The sequence below is a fragment of the Girardinichthys multiradiatus genome, chromosome 1 (genome assembly GCF_021462225.1).
Source record: "Girardinichthys multiradiatus isolate DD_20200921_A chromosome 1, DD_fGirMul_XY1, whole genome shotgun sequence".
NCBI lineage: Eukaryota > Metazoa > Chordata > Actinopteri > Cyprinodontiformes > Goodeidae > Girardinichthys > Girardinichthys multiradiatus.
The window spans coordinates 16,292,492-16,307,731 of NC_061794.1; the positions used below are offsets into that span (position 1 = coordinate 16,292,492).

A 15,240-nucleotide genomic window follows, 5' to 3' on the forward strand; every position below is an offset into this window, starting at 1 on the left:
GAAACCATTAAAAACATGTGATCAGATGACTGGCTGAATGCTGTTTATGGTACCTTCTGACTAAAAAATAGTTTCCCAACACAAGCTAAACTAACAAGCATGTAAACTAAGGGAATGAGAGCAGGTCTCCAAAGTTTATTTCTCACAACAAAGTCTAACTGAATGTTACCTGTAGGCTGGCATCCTGTGTGATGCTGTCATCAGGGAAAGAGTCCCACGAGGTTCTGGCTGGCTCAGCTACAGCAGTAGATGACTGCGAGCCTGTCACCTGGAATTAAAACCACAAATAACTTACTAACATCATACAGATAACATAAATGACAGACTCAAGACCTGTAAAGATAGTCCCCAAAACCAAAAGAGCACTTCTAACTACAAGTGTTCCAGTCAGTTCTGGATTTCTAATCAGGTCCTATAAAAGCATCTTTATGGATGTAGTGGAGCATCCTTCAGCCTGACAGTTTAGCTGTTGAAGATGTGCAGAATTATAGCTGTAATATAATGTGCTTCTATAATGTCAGGTACTACAACTATGATCTAGAAATATAACAAAAGCTTAGATCCACACGGGAGGGCCCCACAAGGAGGCACATTTCAGAAATCCATTACTGTTATGCGTGTGTAAGTGACTGGCCTGGTTGGACCCCACATGGAAGCACATTTCAACAATCCATCTGAAGGTGTGTATGCCACTGGCTTGTTTGGGCTCCATGAGGAAACCATTAAAAACATGTGATCAGATGACTGGCTGAATGCTGTTTATGGTACCTTCTGACTAAAAAATAGTTTCCCAACACAAGCTAAACTAACAAGCATGTAAACTAAGGGAATGAGAGCAGGTCTCCAAAGTTTATGTCTCACAACAAAGTCTAACTGAATGTTACCTGTAGGCTGGCATCCTGTGTGATGCTGTCATCAGGGAAAGAGTCCCACGAGTTTCTGGCTGGCTCAGCTACAGCAGTAGATGACTGCGAGCCTGTCACCTGGAATTAAAACCACAAATAACTTACTAACATCATACAGATAACATAAATGACAGACTCAAGACCTGTAAAGATAGTCCCCAAAACCAAAAGAGCACTTCTAACTACAAGTGTTCCAGCCAGTTCTGGATTTCTAATCAGGTCCTATAACAGCATCTTTATGGATGTAGTGGAGCATCCTTCAGCCTGACAGTTTAGCTGTTGAAGATGTGCAGAATTATAGCTGTAATATAATGTGCTTCCATAATGTCAGGTACTACAACTATGATCTAGAAATATAACAAAAGCTTAGATCCACACGGGAGGGCCCCACAAGGAGGCACATTTCAGAAATCCATTACTGTTATGCGTGTGTAAGTGACTGGCCTGGTTGGACCCCACATGGAAGCACGTTTCAACAATCCATCTGAAGGTGTGTATGCCACTGGCTTGTTTGGGCTCCATGAGGAGAACCATTAAAAACATGTGATCAGATGACTGGCTGAATGCTGTTTATGGTACCTTCTGACTAAAAAATAGTTTCCCAACACAAGCTAAACTAACAAGCATGTAAACTAAGGGAATGAGAGCAGGTCTCCAAAGTTTATTTCTCACAACAAAGTCTAACTGAATGTTACCTGTAGGCTGGCATCCTGTGTGATGCTGTCATCAGGGAAAGAGTCCCACGAGGTTCTGGCTGGCTCAGCTACAGCAGTAGATGACTGCGAGCCTGTCACCTGGAATTAAAACCACAAATAACTTACTAACATCATACAGATAACATAAATGACAGACTCAAGACCTGTAAAGATAGTCCCCAAAACCAAAAGAGCACTTCTAACTACAAGTGTTCCAGCCAGTTCTGGATTTCTAATCAGGTCCTATAACAGCATCTTTATGGATGTAGTGGAGCATCCTTCAGCCTGACAGTTTAGCTGTTGAAGATGTGCAGAATTATAGCTGTAATATAATGTGCTTCCATAATGTCAGGTACTACAACTATGATCTAGAAATATAACAAAAGCTTAGATCCACACGGGAGGGCCCCACAAGGAGGCACATTTCAGAAATCCATTACTGTTATGCGTGTGTAAGTGACTGGCCTGGTTGGACCCCACATGGAAGCACGTTTCAACAATCCATCTGAAGGTGTGTATGCCACTGGCTTGTTTGGGCTCCATGAGGAGAACCATTAAAAACATGTGATCAGATGACTGGCTGAATGCTGTTTATGGTACCTTCTGACTAAAAAATAGTTTCCCAACACAAGCTAAACTAACAAGCATGTAAACTAAGGGAATGAGAGCAGGTCTCCAAAGTTTATTTCTCACAACAAAGTCTAACTGAATGTTACCTGTAGGCTGGCATCCTGTGTGATGCTGTCATCAGGGAAAGAGTCCCACGAGGTTCTGGCTGGCTCAGCTACAGCAGTAGATGACTGCGAGCCTGTCACCTGGAATTAAAACCACAAATAACTTACTAACATCATACAGATAACATAAATGACAGACTCAAGACCTGTAAAGATAGTCCCCAAAACCAAAAGAGCACTTCTAACTACAAGTGTTCCAGCCAGTTCTGGATTTCTAATCAGGTCCTATAAAAGCATCTTTATGGATGTAGTGGAGCATCCTTCAGCCTGACAGTTTAGCTGTTGAAGATGTGCAGAATTATAGCTGTAATATAATGTGCTTCCATAATGTCAGGTACTACAACTATGATCTAGAAATATAACAAAAGCTTAGATCCACACGGGAGGGCCCCACAAGGAGGCACATTTCAGAAATCCATTACTGTTATGCGTGTGTTAGTGACTGGCCTGGTTGGACCCCTCATGGAAGCACGTTTCAACAATCCATCTGAAGGTGTGTATGCCACTGGCTTGTTTGGGCTCCATGAGGAGAACCATTAAAAACATGTGATCAGTTGACTGGCTGAATGCTGTTTATGGTACCTTCTGACTAAAAAATATAGCTTCCCAACACAAGCTAAACTAACAAGCATGTTAACTAAGGGAATGAGAGCAGGTCTCCAAAGTTTATTTCTCACAACAAAGTCTAACTGAATGTTACCTGTAGGCTGGCATCCTGTGTGATGCTGTCATCAGGGAAAGCGTCCCACGAGGTTCTGGCTGGCTCAGCTACAGCAGTAGGAGCCTGAGAGTCATTCAAGAGACAAAAATTAAGATTTTGTATACCTAATTAATATTGCAACTTGCATACTTGATTTTATTAACTTACTTTTTCACGCCATGGCCATTTAGAATCACCATAGTTGTAATCAATTTCAGTTCCTATTTCTATTTTTTTGATGGCAAACAGGCACAAATGGGGTTGATCATTTACTATTATTTTTTTCATGTTGCAGTTTGGAGACTTGTGGTTGTCGTTCACTAATCTTCCCAGAGAGCCATCCTCTATTGAAGCATCAATGCTAGGAGAGAAATAAAAGACATCAAACATTTTGCATAATATAACTAGTCTTTCAGTAAAATAAAAGTATGCTTACAGAAATAAAAACCTATATAAAAACCTATTTCAAAAGACAAAGTTGTGAGGCAGATTGAATGTCTTTTTGACAGCCACACAAAACAAATAATTTTTCAATAGTACATGTATGATGTGTTGTTGAGATATTGCTTCTAAGTGACTATCACTGATTAAGGGTCTTGAATTCCAGTCTCGTTTTAGAGTTCATAACTCCTCTATAGAAGATATTTGGACATACCACCAGTGACGATTCTGCCATTCAAACTCAAAGAGAAATGTACTCTCCTTTTCAGAGTACTTTCTTGTTTGGCATTTATCTGCTGATAGAAGTTGACCCCTGTATTCTAAGACGAAATCTCCTTGTTCAATGGGCTGGGTAGCAAACACACCCCTTCCTGCAAGGGCATTTTAAATAAACACAATGGTTAGGAAAAATTGAATTATTTTTTAATTTTTACATAAACCATTAACCATATAAATGTGGTAATATCTTATGATGTTAAATTCTTCCTTAGAAATCAAAAATACAACACCCAATATGAATTTGGTTGTTTTTTATATGTCATTTTATAAAAACATAAATCAATCCTTGGGTAAATGGTCCAAAAATGAGTTTCTTACCTTTGTGATCATCAATAAATCTTTCCATTAATCCTGGTTTGTCCTTTGAAAATTGAATGTAAAAGGTTGCTTCATCAGCAGGCTTTTTTCTTGCCTTCCTTTTAGACATTTTTGGCGCTAAAAAAAAAATTTTAAACATGACACAGACAACTAATAAGCATTATAATATATATAAGCACTCTATATTAATTTAAAAAGATTTGTAATCATGCACTGTATGGAGTCTGAAGGAATAAAACTGGCCAGATGGAGAACTAAGAGAACAAGAGTGAATAAAAAAAACACAGAATATTTTTCTATAATCTCTTTCAAAAAATCTGCCTATATTAATGAAAATGTTTGCCAGAAGGAAGCTGAGCTTTGGTACTTTTAACCAGTCACAGTTCCTATCAAATCCAAAAAAGGCCTGAAACAGCCCTTTAATTAAGTGGGTAGGTGTTTAGGATGCACAGACTGAAAACTAGATGGAGAAACTCTAAATAGTTCAAAAGTGGCATTTCCCCTACCATTATCCAATAGGGGTGCTCCAACCCAACCAAAGAGACAATTATATGAGAATAACTTGCAACTATAACTAGCGTTTTTAAAAAGTAACATGTCCAACACAGACCAGCAAAGCCATAGTGCTGCATCCAAACTTGAAGCACCAGGGGTGAAGGGGCAGCTACGAGCTCCACCATAACTGTATACCTAAGATGTAGCTTGCTCCACAGCTCAGATCATCACTGGAACATCTTTATTTCATCACACCAGTTCTACTGCAGCTTTATACATATTCAGAGTGGAATTCAGAATTCTTCTGTTTGCAAACAAAGTCCGATCTGATTCACGTTGCCACCTCCTCATATCCTCCTATTCTATGCACCTCAGTGCAAGCTCTTCTCACTTCAGCACCATGGGGAGCAGAGGTTTCTCCACCTCTGCTCCCAAACTCTGAATCCTTCTGGCTATGTCTACATTAAGTCATAGATGATAGAAATGTATACCCAACCAAGAATACAAATAGTTCCAAACCTGTTTTCATGTGGACAGGGCCACAAACATCAGCAACACTGAGACTCTCCCTGTTTATATCCAGACTTACAACCAATCTAATCAAGACTGCTTACTCTTTGTAAATCCAGACATTACATTTGATGTTTGTGTCTGGTTTGTTGTTATTGATGGTTTACTTTATTTGTAAGGTGACATTTTGTCTTTTGAATGGCACCTGTAAATATGTATTATTATTACGCTAACGTATGACGTCACGTGGCTGCTGAATTAAATGATAGTTATGTCAATATCAACAGCCTAAGTGAAGTTATTTCAATAGCTTTACCAATATAACTCATTTTAATTTCAAGGAGCTACCAACTCATTTTTATTATGAGTCTGTTTTAAAAGTGAACATATGCTAACGTTCTTAGCATACAGTGCTAGCGTTCTTGATAGTTTTATTCGCGTCAAAATGCTTATTTTATTAAACTGCAGCATTCTTTCACGTAAAAAAAACCTCTCGAAACATACAGAGACACACAGACATAACACTGAGCTTTAACAAGTGTTTGGCGAGTTTTTAAGAAGTTTCGGCGAGCAACTACGGCCAGAGTCCGGTTCTGGGATCGGCTGTTATGGAATATTAAAACATGGAATTCACCCCGAATATAACACGGAGCAACTATACATTCTGTTGTTTCCTTTTACACCACTGTGTTTAAAATCACTGTAAGCTAAAATGAATGACAAGTTAAAACGCCGGACTTTTAGGGGAAATCCTTACGCCACCGAAGTGACAAAATACCGAATGGGAAGCCTAAATCATTGCGTACAACCCCCTCGGAGTCTGGATTAAAAGCATTTCCACATCAGTTTCTTGTATTTAGTATTTACATGCTGTAAATTTACTCACCACGTATGTTGTGTTTGGTTCTGAGTAGCGTCTCGTCTTCCTTTGCAGCGTTTCCTCCTCACATAGAGCAGTTTCAGCCTGGCGCCGTCACACGTTATGAAGTGCCGTAAAAATGTTGTAAACGTATAAAGTGCCGTAAAGCTGGCGTTGTTAGCCGCTTGAAGCTAACATACCTGTAGCTAACAAACCTGCAGATTAAACTAATAAGTAAACTGATTGAAAATATTAAATAACTATTTATTTATACCTTCATTTTTCTTATGTCCAGAATATAAAAAATGCACAAGATATTTTTTTTCTAAATAAGTCTAAAGAATGAGTGTATTTTTTATAAAGCACAAAAGTGTAATGAACATTAAATAGCATGTAGATTAATTACAATTGTAATATAGGAATTTTAATAAAGAAAATGACAATGAATTATCACAGGGGCTTATGCAAATGTTTACACTATTGTTTTAGTTGCTATGCTTACTAAAATAATAATTACCTGCTTTAAATCTTTAATTTGGTTGTAATACCTAGTGCTGTTATAATATTTTATAACAGGAATTATACAAAAACCACTTTCTGAAACTTCAGGAAATTACATATTTTCTTGGGATATCGGCCACTCTTATTGGTCAAAAGTTGGACCAGGCGGGCTCAATGATACACACTTCCTGTAGTGTGTATACTTGCAGTACCACTTCCCACAGACAAGGGGTCTCTACTGAGCAAACACACTGTGCACACACTTTTCCAATCATTGCTACCAAGTGGGGTAAGTGAAAAAAAAGCATGAGGCATGTTAGGAGAGCATCCCAAGCTGCTTTAGAGTGGTTTCCCATGTGGGGTCCAGGATTTTGGAACCCACAAAGACACAGAGCCCCACTTTGTTGGTGGGCTCCCTGCGTTTGGGCCTTCCATGGTAACAAAAACAAGTGCACACACACACACACACACACACACACGTGCGCATGCGCACACTTTAGAGCAGAGTCACAGCAAGCAATCAGTTATTTTTCATTCATCCACAGGGACCTTTTATTATCCCTCATCACCCGAAACCTGAACCCTGAAAACGAATCACCTTCATTAGATTTGTAACACTGACAGAGCCTTGAACAGCCATCGAACCTTATGAAACATTATTACATTACAACTGCACACTTCATTGCATTTTATTAGAATTGTATGATAGACCAACACAAAGTAGTGCATAGCTGTGAAGTGGAAGAAAACAATACTTCATGTTAAAGGGTCTTGTAGAAAACTATTTTGTATTATTCCCCCTTAACTGTTGTACCTCCAAAGGCCTCAGAGGTTCGTTGGCAAACAACAGTGAACAAACAATATTATATAGACGAACAGACAGGTCTGGGGGAAAGTTGTGGAAAAGTTCAACTGGATTTTCCCAAACACAACAGCTAATCTATCAGGACACATTGACTTACACACTGTTCAAGCTGGTTAGCATTAAACAAAGGAGCATCCGAGAGTTCAATGGTAAATCCCGTGGAGTTGCAGAGATCCACAGTTTAGTTGGGAGAATCTGTTCACAGGACAACTATCACTTGTCCAGTCTGGCCTATATAGAAGACTGGCAAGAAGAAAACAATTGTTAAAAGAAAGCCTTTACAAGTAGTGGACACAACTGTGGGTATGGTAGCTAGTCAGAGCTGATGAGAAGATGGAATGATGGAAGGAGCCAAATACAGGTAAATCTGGGAAATGAACCTGCAAAAGACATTAGACTGGGATCTTGTCCTTTCAGCAGGACCACAATGCTAAAAACAGTCAGTTGAAATATGAAAGCATATCCATGTTCTACAGTTCCCCAGTCAATCAATCCAATGGAGAATTTGTGACAAGACGCCCTCCGTCCACTCTGACTGGCTTTTAGCTATTTTTGCAAACAAGAATGGAAAAAAAATTGCTGTTTCTAGATGTGCAAAGGTGGGACAGACATACACACGTGGACAAAATTGTTGGTACCCCTCGGTTAATGAAAGAAAAACCCACAATGGTCACAGAAATAACTTGAATGTGACAAAGGTGTGTCCATTAATTAGCATCACAGGTGTCTACATTCTTGTAATCAGTCAGTGGGCCTATATATAGGGCTACAGGTAGTCACTGTGCTGTTTGGTGACATGGTTTGTACCACACTCAACATGGACCAAAGGAAGCGAAGGAAAGATTATAGACAAGCATGTTAAAGGTAAAGGTTATAAGACCATCTCCAAGCAGCTCCATGTTCCTGTGACTACAGTTGCACATATTATTCAGAAATTTAAGATCCATGGGACTGTAGCCAACCTCCCTGGACGTGGCCGCAGGAGGAAAATTGATGACAAAACAAAGAGATGGATAATACGAACGGTAACAAAAGACCCCAGAAAAACTTCTTAAGAGATTAAAGGTGAACTTCAAGCTCAAGGAACATCAGTGTCAGATCGCACCATCCGATGTTGTTTGAGGCAAAGTGGACTTAATGGGAGACGACCAAGGAGACCATTGTTGAAAACAAATCATAAAAAAGCCAGACTGGAATTTGCCAAACTACATGTTGACAAGCCACAAAGCTGCTGGGAGAATGTCCTACGGACAGATGAGACAAAAATTGAACTTTTTGGCAAGGCACATCAGCTCTATGTTCGCATATGAAGAAAAGAACACTGTCCCTACTGTGAAACATGGAGGAGGCTCTGTTATGTTCTGGGGCTGCTTTGCTGTATCTGGCACAGGGTGTCTTGAATCTGTGAAGGTATAATGAAATCTCAAGACTATCAAGGGATTCTGGAGAGAAATGTGCTGCCCAGTGTCAGAAAGCTTGGTCTCAGTTGCAGGTCATAGATCTTGCAACAGGATAATGACCCAAAACACACAGATAAAAACACCCAAGAATGGCTAAGAGGAAAACATTGGACCTTTCTGAAGTGGCCTTCTATGAACCCTGACCTAAATCCTATTGAGCATCTTTGGAAGGAGCTGAAACATGCCGTCTGGAAAAGGCACCCTTCAAACCTGAGACAACTGGAGCATTTTGCTCATGAGGAGTGGGTCCAAAATACCTGTTGAGAGGTGCAGAAATCTCATTGACAGTTAAAGGAATCGTTTGATTGCAGTGATTGCCGTAAAAAGGCTGTGCAACAAAATATTAAGTTAAGGGTACCATCATTTTTGTCCTGGCCTGTTTCATGAGTTTATTTTTGTAAATAATTCTGTTGAAGCATGTTTGAAAAGCAATATCTGACTTTCATTTGTTCATTTTCATGGAATTTGTATTCATTATTACCTTTGTCAGATTCAAGTTATTTCTGTGACCATTGTGGGTTTTTCTTTTAATAACCGATGGGTACCAACTATTTTGTCCACGTGTGTATCCCAGCTTTAGTTGCTTCTACAAACTATTGAGACAGGGGGGCTGAATACAAATGCAGGACACAATGTTCTACTTTTCTTACATCTATGATATCAAAATCCTAATCAAACAGATTAATTTTTGTGATTGCAACACAAAAAAATGTGACAATTTGAATGGGCATTAATACTTTTGCAAGGCACTATAGCTTCCATAGTTTTTTTTATTCTTGCCTAAAATATATTTTCCAGAAGTCCAAGAGCTTTTCCATAAATGCTAAATTGAGATCGATGCAAAATCCTGCTGTATTTTAAGTTTGTGTGTAAAAAAAATAAATAAATAAATAAAATGATCATTAGGTGCAGGTATGTTTCCTTCCTTCTGGGCACTTCTCGGTCTATGCTGGTCAATATAAACAGTCCAGTTTTCCAGGTGCAGTCAAATTGTAGATTAGTCATGCTGTCACCATCCTTGCTGCCCTGACAGTTTGGCCCATTATCAGGACTCATCAATGCTGCCAGTTGGTTTTTATTTTTCTCTTCCCTTAAGCTGTTGCTCTGCTTAGACTTCATCCAGATTAGTCATGTGCTATTGGCTCTCTCCTACTGGCTGCCTGTCGGAGCACCTGCTGCTTCCAATAGCTGTTTATCAGAAATGAAGAGAACGCAAACGTGAGCAGGAAAGACACATTTTTTAAATGTCTTTCTTTCACTGTTTGTTCTTGTTTTCCCCCCCCTCTCCCTCTTTCTCTGCAGCTTTTCTGGCCAGCCAGTCCAGACCGTGTCCAAGAATGTCTCATGGCTGGAAAGGATTCAGAGGTGATTTAAGGCACACTCACAGATGCAAGCACAAACACATGTGATTAAATACGAACAGCAACATATAAAACAGGAACCTCTATTTTGCCATCAATGCAGGTAGCCAACGTGCTTTCAGTCAGAATGCTGCACAGATTAAAAAAATCTATGACTGACAGATTAGGCCCTATCATCTTTGTTTTTTTTTTTTTTTCAATGCCTGCTGCGATGTGATGCTACCAAACAAGCCCTGCTTGAAATGTTCTGCAACAATAACCCAAAACGGTTGCATAATAGATTACAATCTACTGCGGAACTAAAGCTGATTATATCCGATTCATTTAGGAAGTGTAAACAAACAGAACTCTGATACTGGTAGGGCAATCAAGATTCAGGGAAGTACAAATCGATACATTTAGTATAACAGGTCATAATTCAAACAAAACGCAAATTTAGATGTTACTGAAGACAAAACACTGCAGGCTTTTACATTATGGTAAGGTGTTGTGTGCATGTGTGTCTCTGAACAGCTGGAATGTGCTAACTTCCTGCGAGTTCTGCAGCCTTTTAATCAGACTCACCTGTATGTGTGTGGCACCGGAGCCTTCAATCCTCGCTGTGCTTTCATAGCTACCAGCATCTTCCACCAGGTGAGGCAGACACACACACCGACACACACACACACACACACTCACAATCACACACCCACAAAAAACTATACATAAACTCAAAATTATACTTTTAGCTGTCAATATGTCTCTTAGAAAGTAGCCTTTGTGTTAAAATGACTAGGGTATACCTGTGTCTAGTATGTTTTTTCAATACCATACATTGACATTCACACATTTTTACAGCATACCTATGTAAGTAATTGTACATGCACTTATTTATGGCCTACATATGTGATCTCATTTTTTTAAAGTAAGGAGTAAATAGAACGCTTAATATTACTGCAGCTGAAAAAAAACATTTCTGGTGATAAAATGTGCAAGACAATCAAAGCCTTCAAAAGCAGTTGTACAATTAAAGTCGATCTGGAAATATAAAGACAAAACAAGACCTCTTTGGCTTTTAGGGTTGTTATATTTTAATCATTTATCTTTTTAGTTTTTAATTACTTTCTAAGCATTTTCCAGTCAGTGTAACTGGGCTTTCTTCTGCATCACATTTATTGAGCTGCCGCCTCTTGGTGAAGTTTGGCAGTGCTTTGCAAAATTGTTAATTATTAGTACCTATCGAATGTATTTTTTTAAAACATTTTATTTGATAGATCAACATAAAGATGTCCATAGTTGTGTAGTAGACAAAAAAGCATATGTGATTTTCCAAACCTTTTACAAACAGAAATCTGAAAAGTGTGGCGAGCATCTATATTCTGTTATCCAATCCCCTTCAGAAGTCACCCAGTTGGTCAGTAGAGATCAACACTGAACTGTTTGGTTCACATCCACAACCCTATGTGTGGTGAAAAAAACGACACTGCTCTTCACCTTGAACACAACTTAATGACATTCAAGCTGCGGGGATGTTTTTATTTAGCAGGGAAAGGGAAGCTGGTCAGAGCTGATGCTATGATGGACAGAGCTGTACAGAGCAATACTAGAAAAAGAAAACTGTTAGAGGCTGCAGAAGACTTGAGACTGGGCTTCTAGCAGGACAATAACCTTAAGCATGCAGCCAGTAGATTTAGATTCAACATTTTTCTGGAGTTAAAATGATCCAGCCAAAGTCTAGACCTTAATCCAACTGAGAAAAGAAAAGTAGACGTTATTCTTAAGAGTTTAAAAAAAAATTTGAAAACCACAGTGTTTACTTTCATTACTTCTATTTATGTTCTACTTTGTGTTGGTCTATTACATAAAATCTGAAAAAAAAGTTTTTACCTGTAACATGACAAACTGCAAAAAAAGGTTCATGGGGTCAGAATACCTTTTAAAAACCAAAGCTTATTCATTTATATCTAAGAATTGAAAAGACTGCAAACTGCAGATGTTCTCATAGTAAGTTGCTGCTCTTACTTGCCACCATACTACCTGTGTGATCGGGCTCCCAACCCCGATATGGAGGCCTATGAACTGCTGAAATATCATATGTGGTGTCTTCCCCTATGCCCACATTACCTATCAGGGTTTACCTTATGTCATCTGTCCATGATAGGTGGCAGCACTGTGTGGCCAACCAGACACCTGAGATTTAGTTGACATTTAAATGTCAAATACAAAGTAAAGTATGTCTAGAGGACAAAACTGTGTCCTTCTGCTTCGCTTTCCAATATACATACATAATACTGGTTTTAAAATTCTCTTGTAGGACACTTTTTTGTTTTGTTTTGTTTTAGACATTGACTTGAAATATGATGTTAAGGTTTTAAATGTTGGAGAGTATTCCTTCATTTGTGTGTTTGATGTTGCACGTGTGTCTTGCAGTAGATATGTGTCAGAGAGCAGTTAATGCCATGCAAGGCCATGTGAGATCAGAGTAGACAAGGTTCTTAGTGTGTGTCAGTCAAGCATGTTGAGGTGCCTCCAATGCTCTTGCAGCTCATGTCATCACCTCAATGAATAGGATTATTTAGAAATTTTAAAATTGACTTATTTTGATATACTGTTATCTGTCTCTGGTTTATTCAGCGGATTTGCTCCTTTTAATCACGTCTGTTTGGCTTTTCTTTTTAAGGCAGAGTACCAAACTCTCTCCTACGGCCAGACAGAGTGTGGGAAGGGAAAATGCCCATATGATCCATTCCAAAAAACAGCTTCTGCTGTTGTCGGTAATATCACTGTTTCTTCAAAGTAGTTATGGTTATGTAGTATCAGTCTAAAACAAGGTACTGCTTAAATCCATCATACGGTTGCCACGGTTGGAAGTCCTTTATATGTCAGGGACAGTGTTGGGGTGATTTGAGTTTTTTCCATGTGTGAGGAGAATAGAGTAGCAACACCAACCCTCCTTCACCTGTTGCTGCACACTACCAGGAAGCTGGCAGAAAGAAAGCTACTACCCTTCTCCCTCACATAGAAGAATGGCAATTTTGGCTTTTTTGGAAATATTGTTGGTTGCAAAACACCTGGTCTGTTTGAAATACGATGAAACGGACTGAAAAAAGAAAGAAGTTGTTCTATGAATATTATTTTTTATTTTTTATTTTGTGAAAACGTTGAGACACAGTCAAACCTTGGAATAGTTACTGAAGATCAGCGTACTGTGAGAACCACATATTGACCTATTCCTACTTCACAGCATAAACTTTGAATAACTACAAGACTACAACACGACTGAAGGTTTTGGATAGGTGTTAGTATTTCTTTTGTTTGAAGGCTAAAACAAAACCTGCTAAAAAACATTCAAATGTAGAATTGGTCATTCAATCAGGGCAAATACAGATAGTATGTGGATGGGTCTCTGCAATGTTCTTTACAGAAGCAAGTCAATGACTGTGTTTTGGATATTGTTTTTAAATATTCCCCATAGTGTGGCAGCCACTTAACTTTTCTAAAGTGTTTTAGACTGTTAGATGTATTTTTCTACAACTAAAGAAGAGCTTGAAAGTGTGATTGAATAATATTTTGCGACAAAAAGACCATGATATACTCTGTGAACATTTTTATTTTTTTTATCACACTGTGTTGAAAAACTGTTTGATTGTAATTGATGGTTTAACGGTGTAGATGGAGAGTTGTATGCCGGGATCACTTCAGACTTCATGAGCCGAGACTCCGCTTTCTTCCGGAGCCTTGGCAGACGGCATGTCATCCGTACAGAGCAGTACGATTCCACCTGGCTGCAGGGTGAGTGCTAAAAACAAAACAAAAAAAGATTTGAAAACATTTTTGACAACCTAAAACAATTGTAAAAAACCTTTGCAAGGTAAAAACTGATTCAGTTTTACTGTGAATGCAACAACCATTAAAAGTGTGATATATTTGAAAGGCAATTTGACACATTACAGTGATCTTGTGAGGTTTACCCTCTGATAATACTGTTTAGACAAATGGCCTCGGAAAAACATGTTAGATAGTGTGTGGACCCCTACTGAAAATCTGTAGAAGTTCTGTTAAACAGAGCCTGCTCAAGCCCATCCACTTATTCCTACACCCTTGATGCTTTGTTTGAATTACACGTGCAACCTACAAACCTGCATTGTTACATTTAAACAGACAGACAAGAACAAGTGGGAACATCAACTTTTACCCCTTCAACAGAATAATATAATCATAGCTGCACCTTTGTCTTAACAACACAAATCCAAAGATAGAGCCTTTAGGACCAGGGCAATCTTCCTGCCTTGCAACTGCAGCATTATGAAGGCAGAAATATAATTTCATGAAATACTAGTCTGGTCTTTTCTGTGCTTCTTAATCAGCTGACAGCACATTAGTTGTACACTTTTTTAAGAGGTCCTTCTTATAGTTTGAGAATGCGATCAGTGATGGAAAGATTGCAATAATGTGAACTGATAATGAAGAGTTGTTCCCTATCATGTAACTGCATTGCTCATTATTTCTTAAACCTGAGATTGTGCAAGTCAACGACGCTCAGCAGCACTGTTGAGCCTTTTCTGCAGACCCAATATTTATTTCTTGGAGTTGGTTGCATCCTAACCAAAACTTGAGTTTGTGATTGTCCTCAGTGAGCTTTTTATTGGCACAGTTAAAGGAACAGATTGCTGGGTTTATGGTGGTTGTTCAAGTTTAGATTTTTTTTTTGTTCACATTGGTCTAGATGGCTTGTCTGTTGGCAACAAATGGAAACTGTGCAAGTAATTACAGGAAGAGTCCTGTTTCACTTCATGTGCATGTTCAACTTACACCTGCTGAAGCCACAAATTAAGCTTGATCTGATTATAGATGCAGGTGACAAACAGTGCAGCTAGCAGTCATGTTTGAACATATCGGAGCTTTGCAGGTACATGACTGTTAATGTATGATTATCGAAGCAGACAAAAAATGAGAAATGTAGTTAAACTGCAAACTTAAAAATTGCAGTTCCCTACAAAAAGAGTTTATAGCACACATGAGATCAGCCAGCATCTGTCTGTTCTTTTTGTCAAAAGAAACTGATTTATTTTAACTTCAGCTGTTTTACGAGACGATGCAACCCAATCTACAGCAACACCGCTAGGAATAAGGTAGAT

At 38.8% G+C, this 15,240-nt stretch overlaps 1 protein-coding gene and 1 long non-coding RNA gene across 3 annotated transcripts in view; one reads left to right on the forward strand and one right to left on the reverse strand.

The window, feature by feature from the left end:
- sema3h (sema domain, immunoglobulin domain (Ig), short basic domain, secreted, (semaphorin) 3H) overlaps nucleotides 1-15,240 on the forward strand; it is a 105,344-nt gene that overhangs the window by 61,005 nt on the left and 29,099 nt on the right. For both annotated transcript variants that reach the window (XM_047369319.1, XM_047369325.1), the window contains exons 3-6: nucleotides 10,065-10,127; nucleotides 10,637-10,756; nucleotides 12,783-12,876; nucleotides 13,775-13,894. In XM_047369319.1, the coding sequence (XP_047225275.1) occupies nucleotides 10,065-10,127; nucleotides 10,637-10,756; nucleotides 12,783-12,876; nucleotides 13,775-13,894 (397 nt within the window). The remainder of the gene's footprint in view (nucleotides 1-10,064; nucleotides 10,128-10,636; nucleotides 10,757-12,782; nucleotides 12,877-13,774; nucleotides 13,895-15,240) is intronic.
- Nucleotides 3,079-6,910, reverse strand: LOC124870593. The gene is made up of 4 exons (XR_007038821.1): nucleotides 4,073-6,910; nucleotides 3,690-3,846; nucleotides 3,203-3,395; nucleotides 3,079-3,118 (listed from the first exon to the last, which is right to left on the reverse strand). It is a non-coding gene; the product is annotated as an uncharacterized LOC124870593 (long non-coding RNA).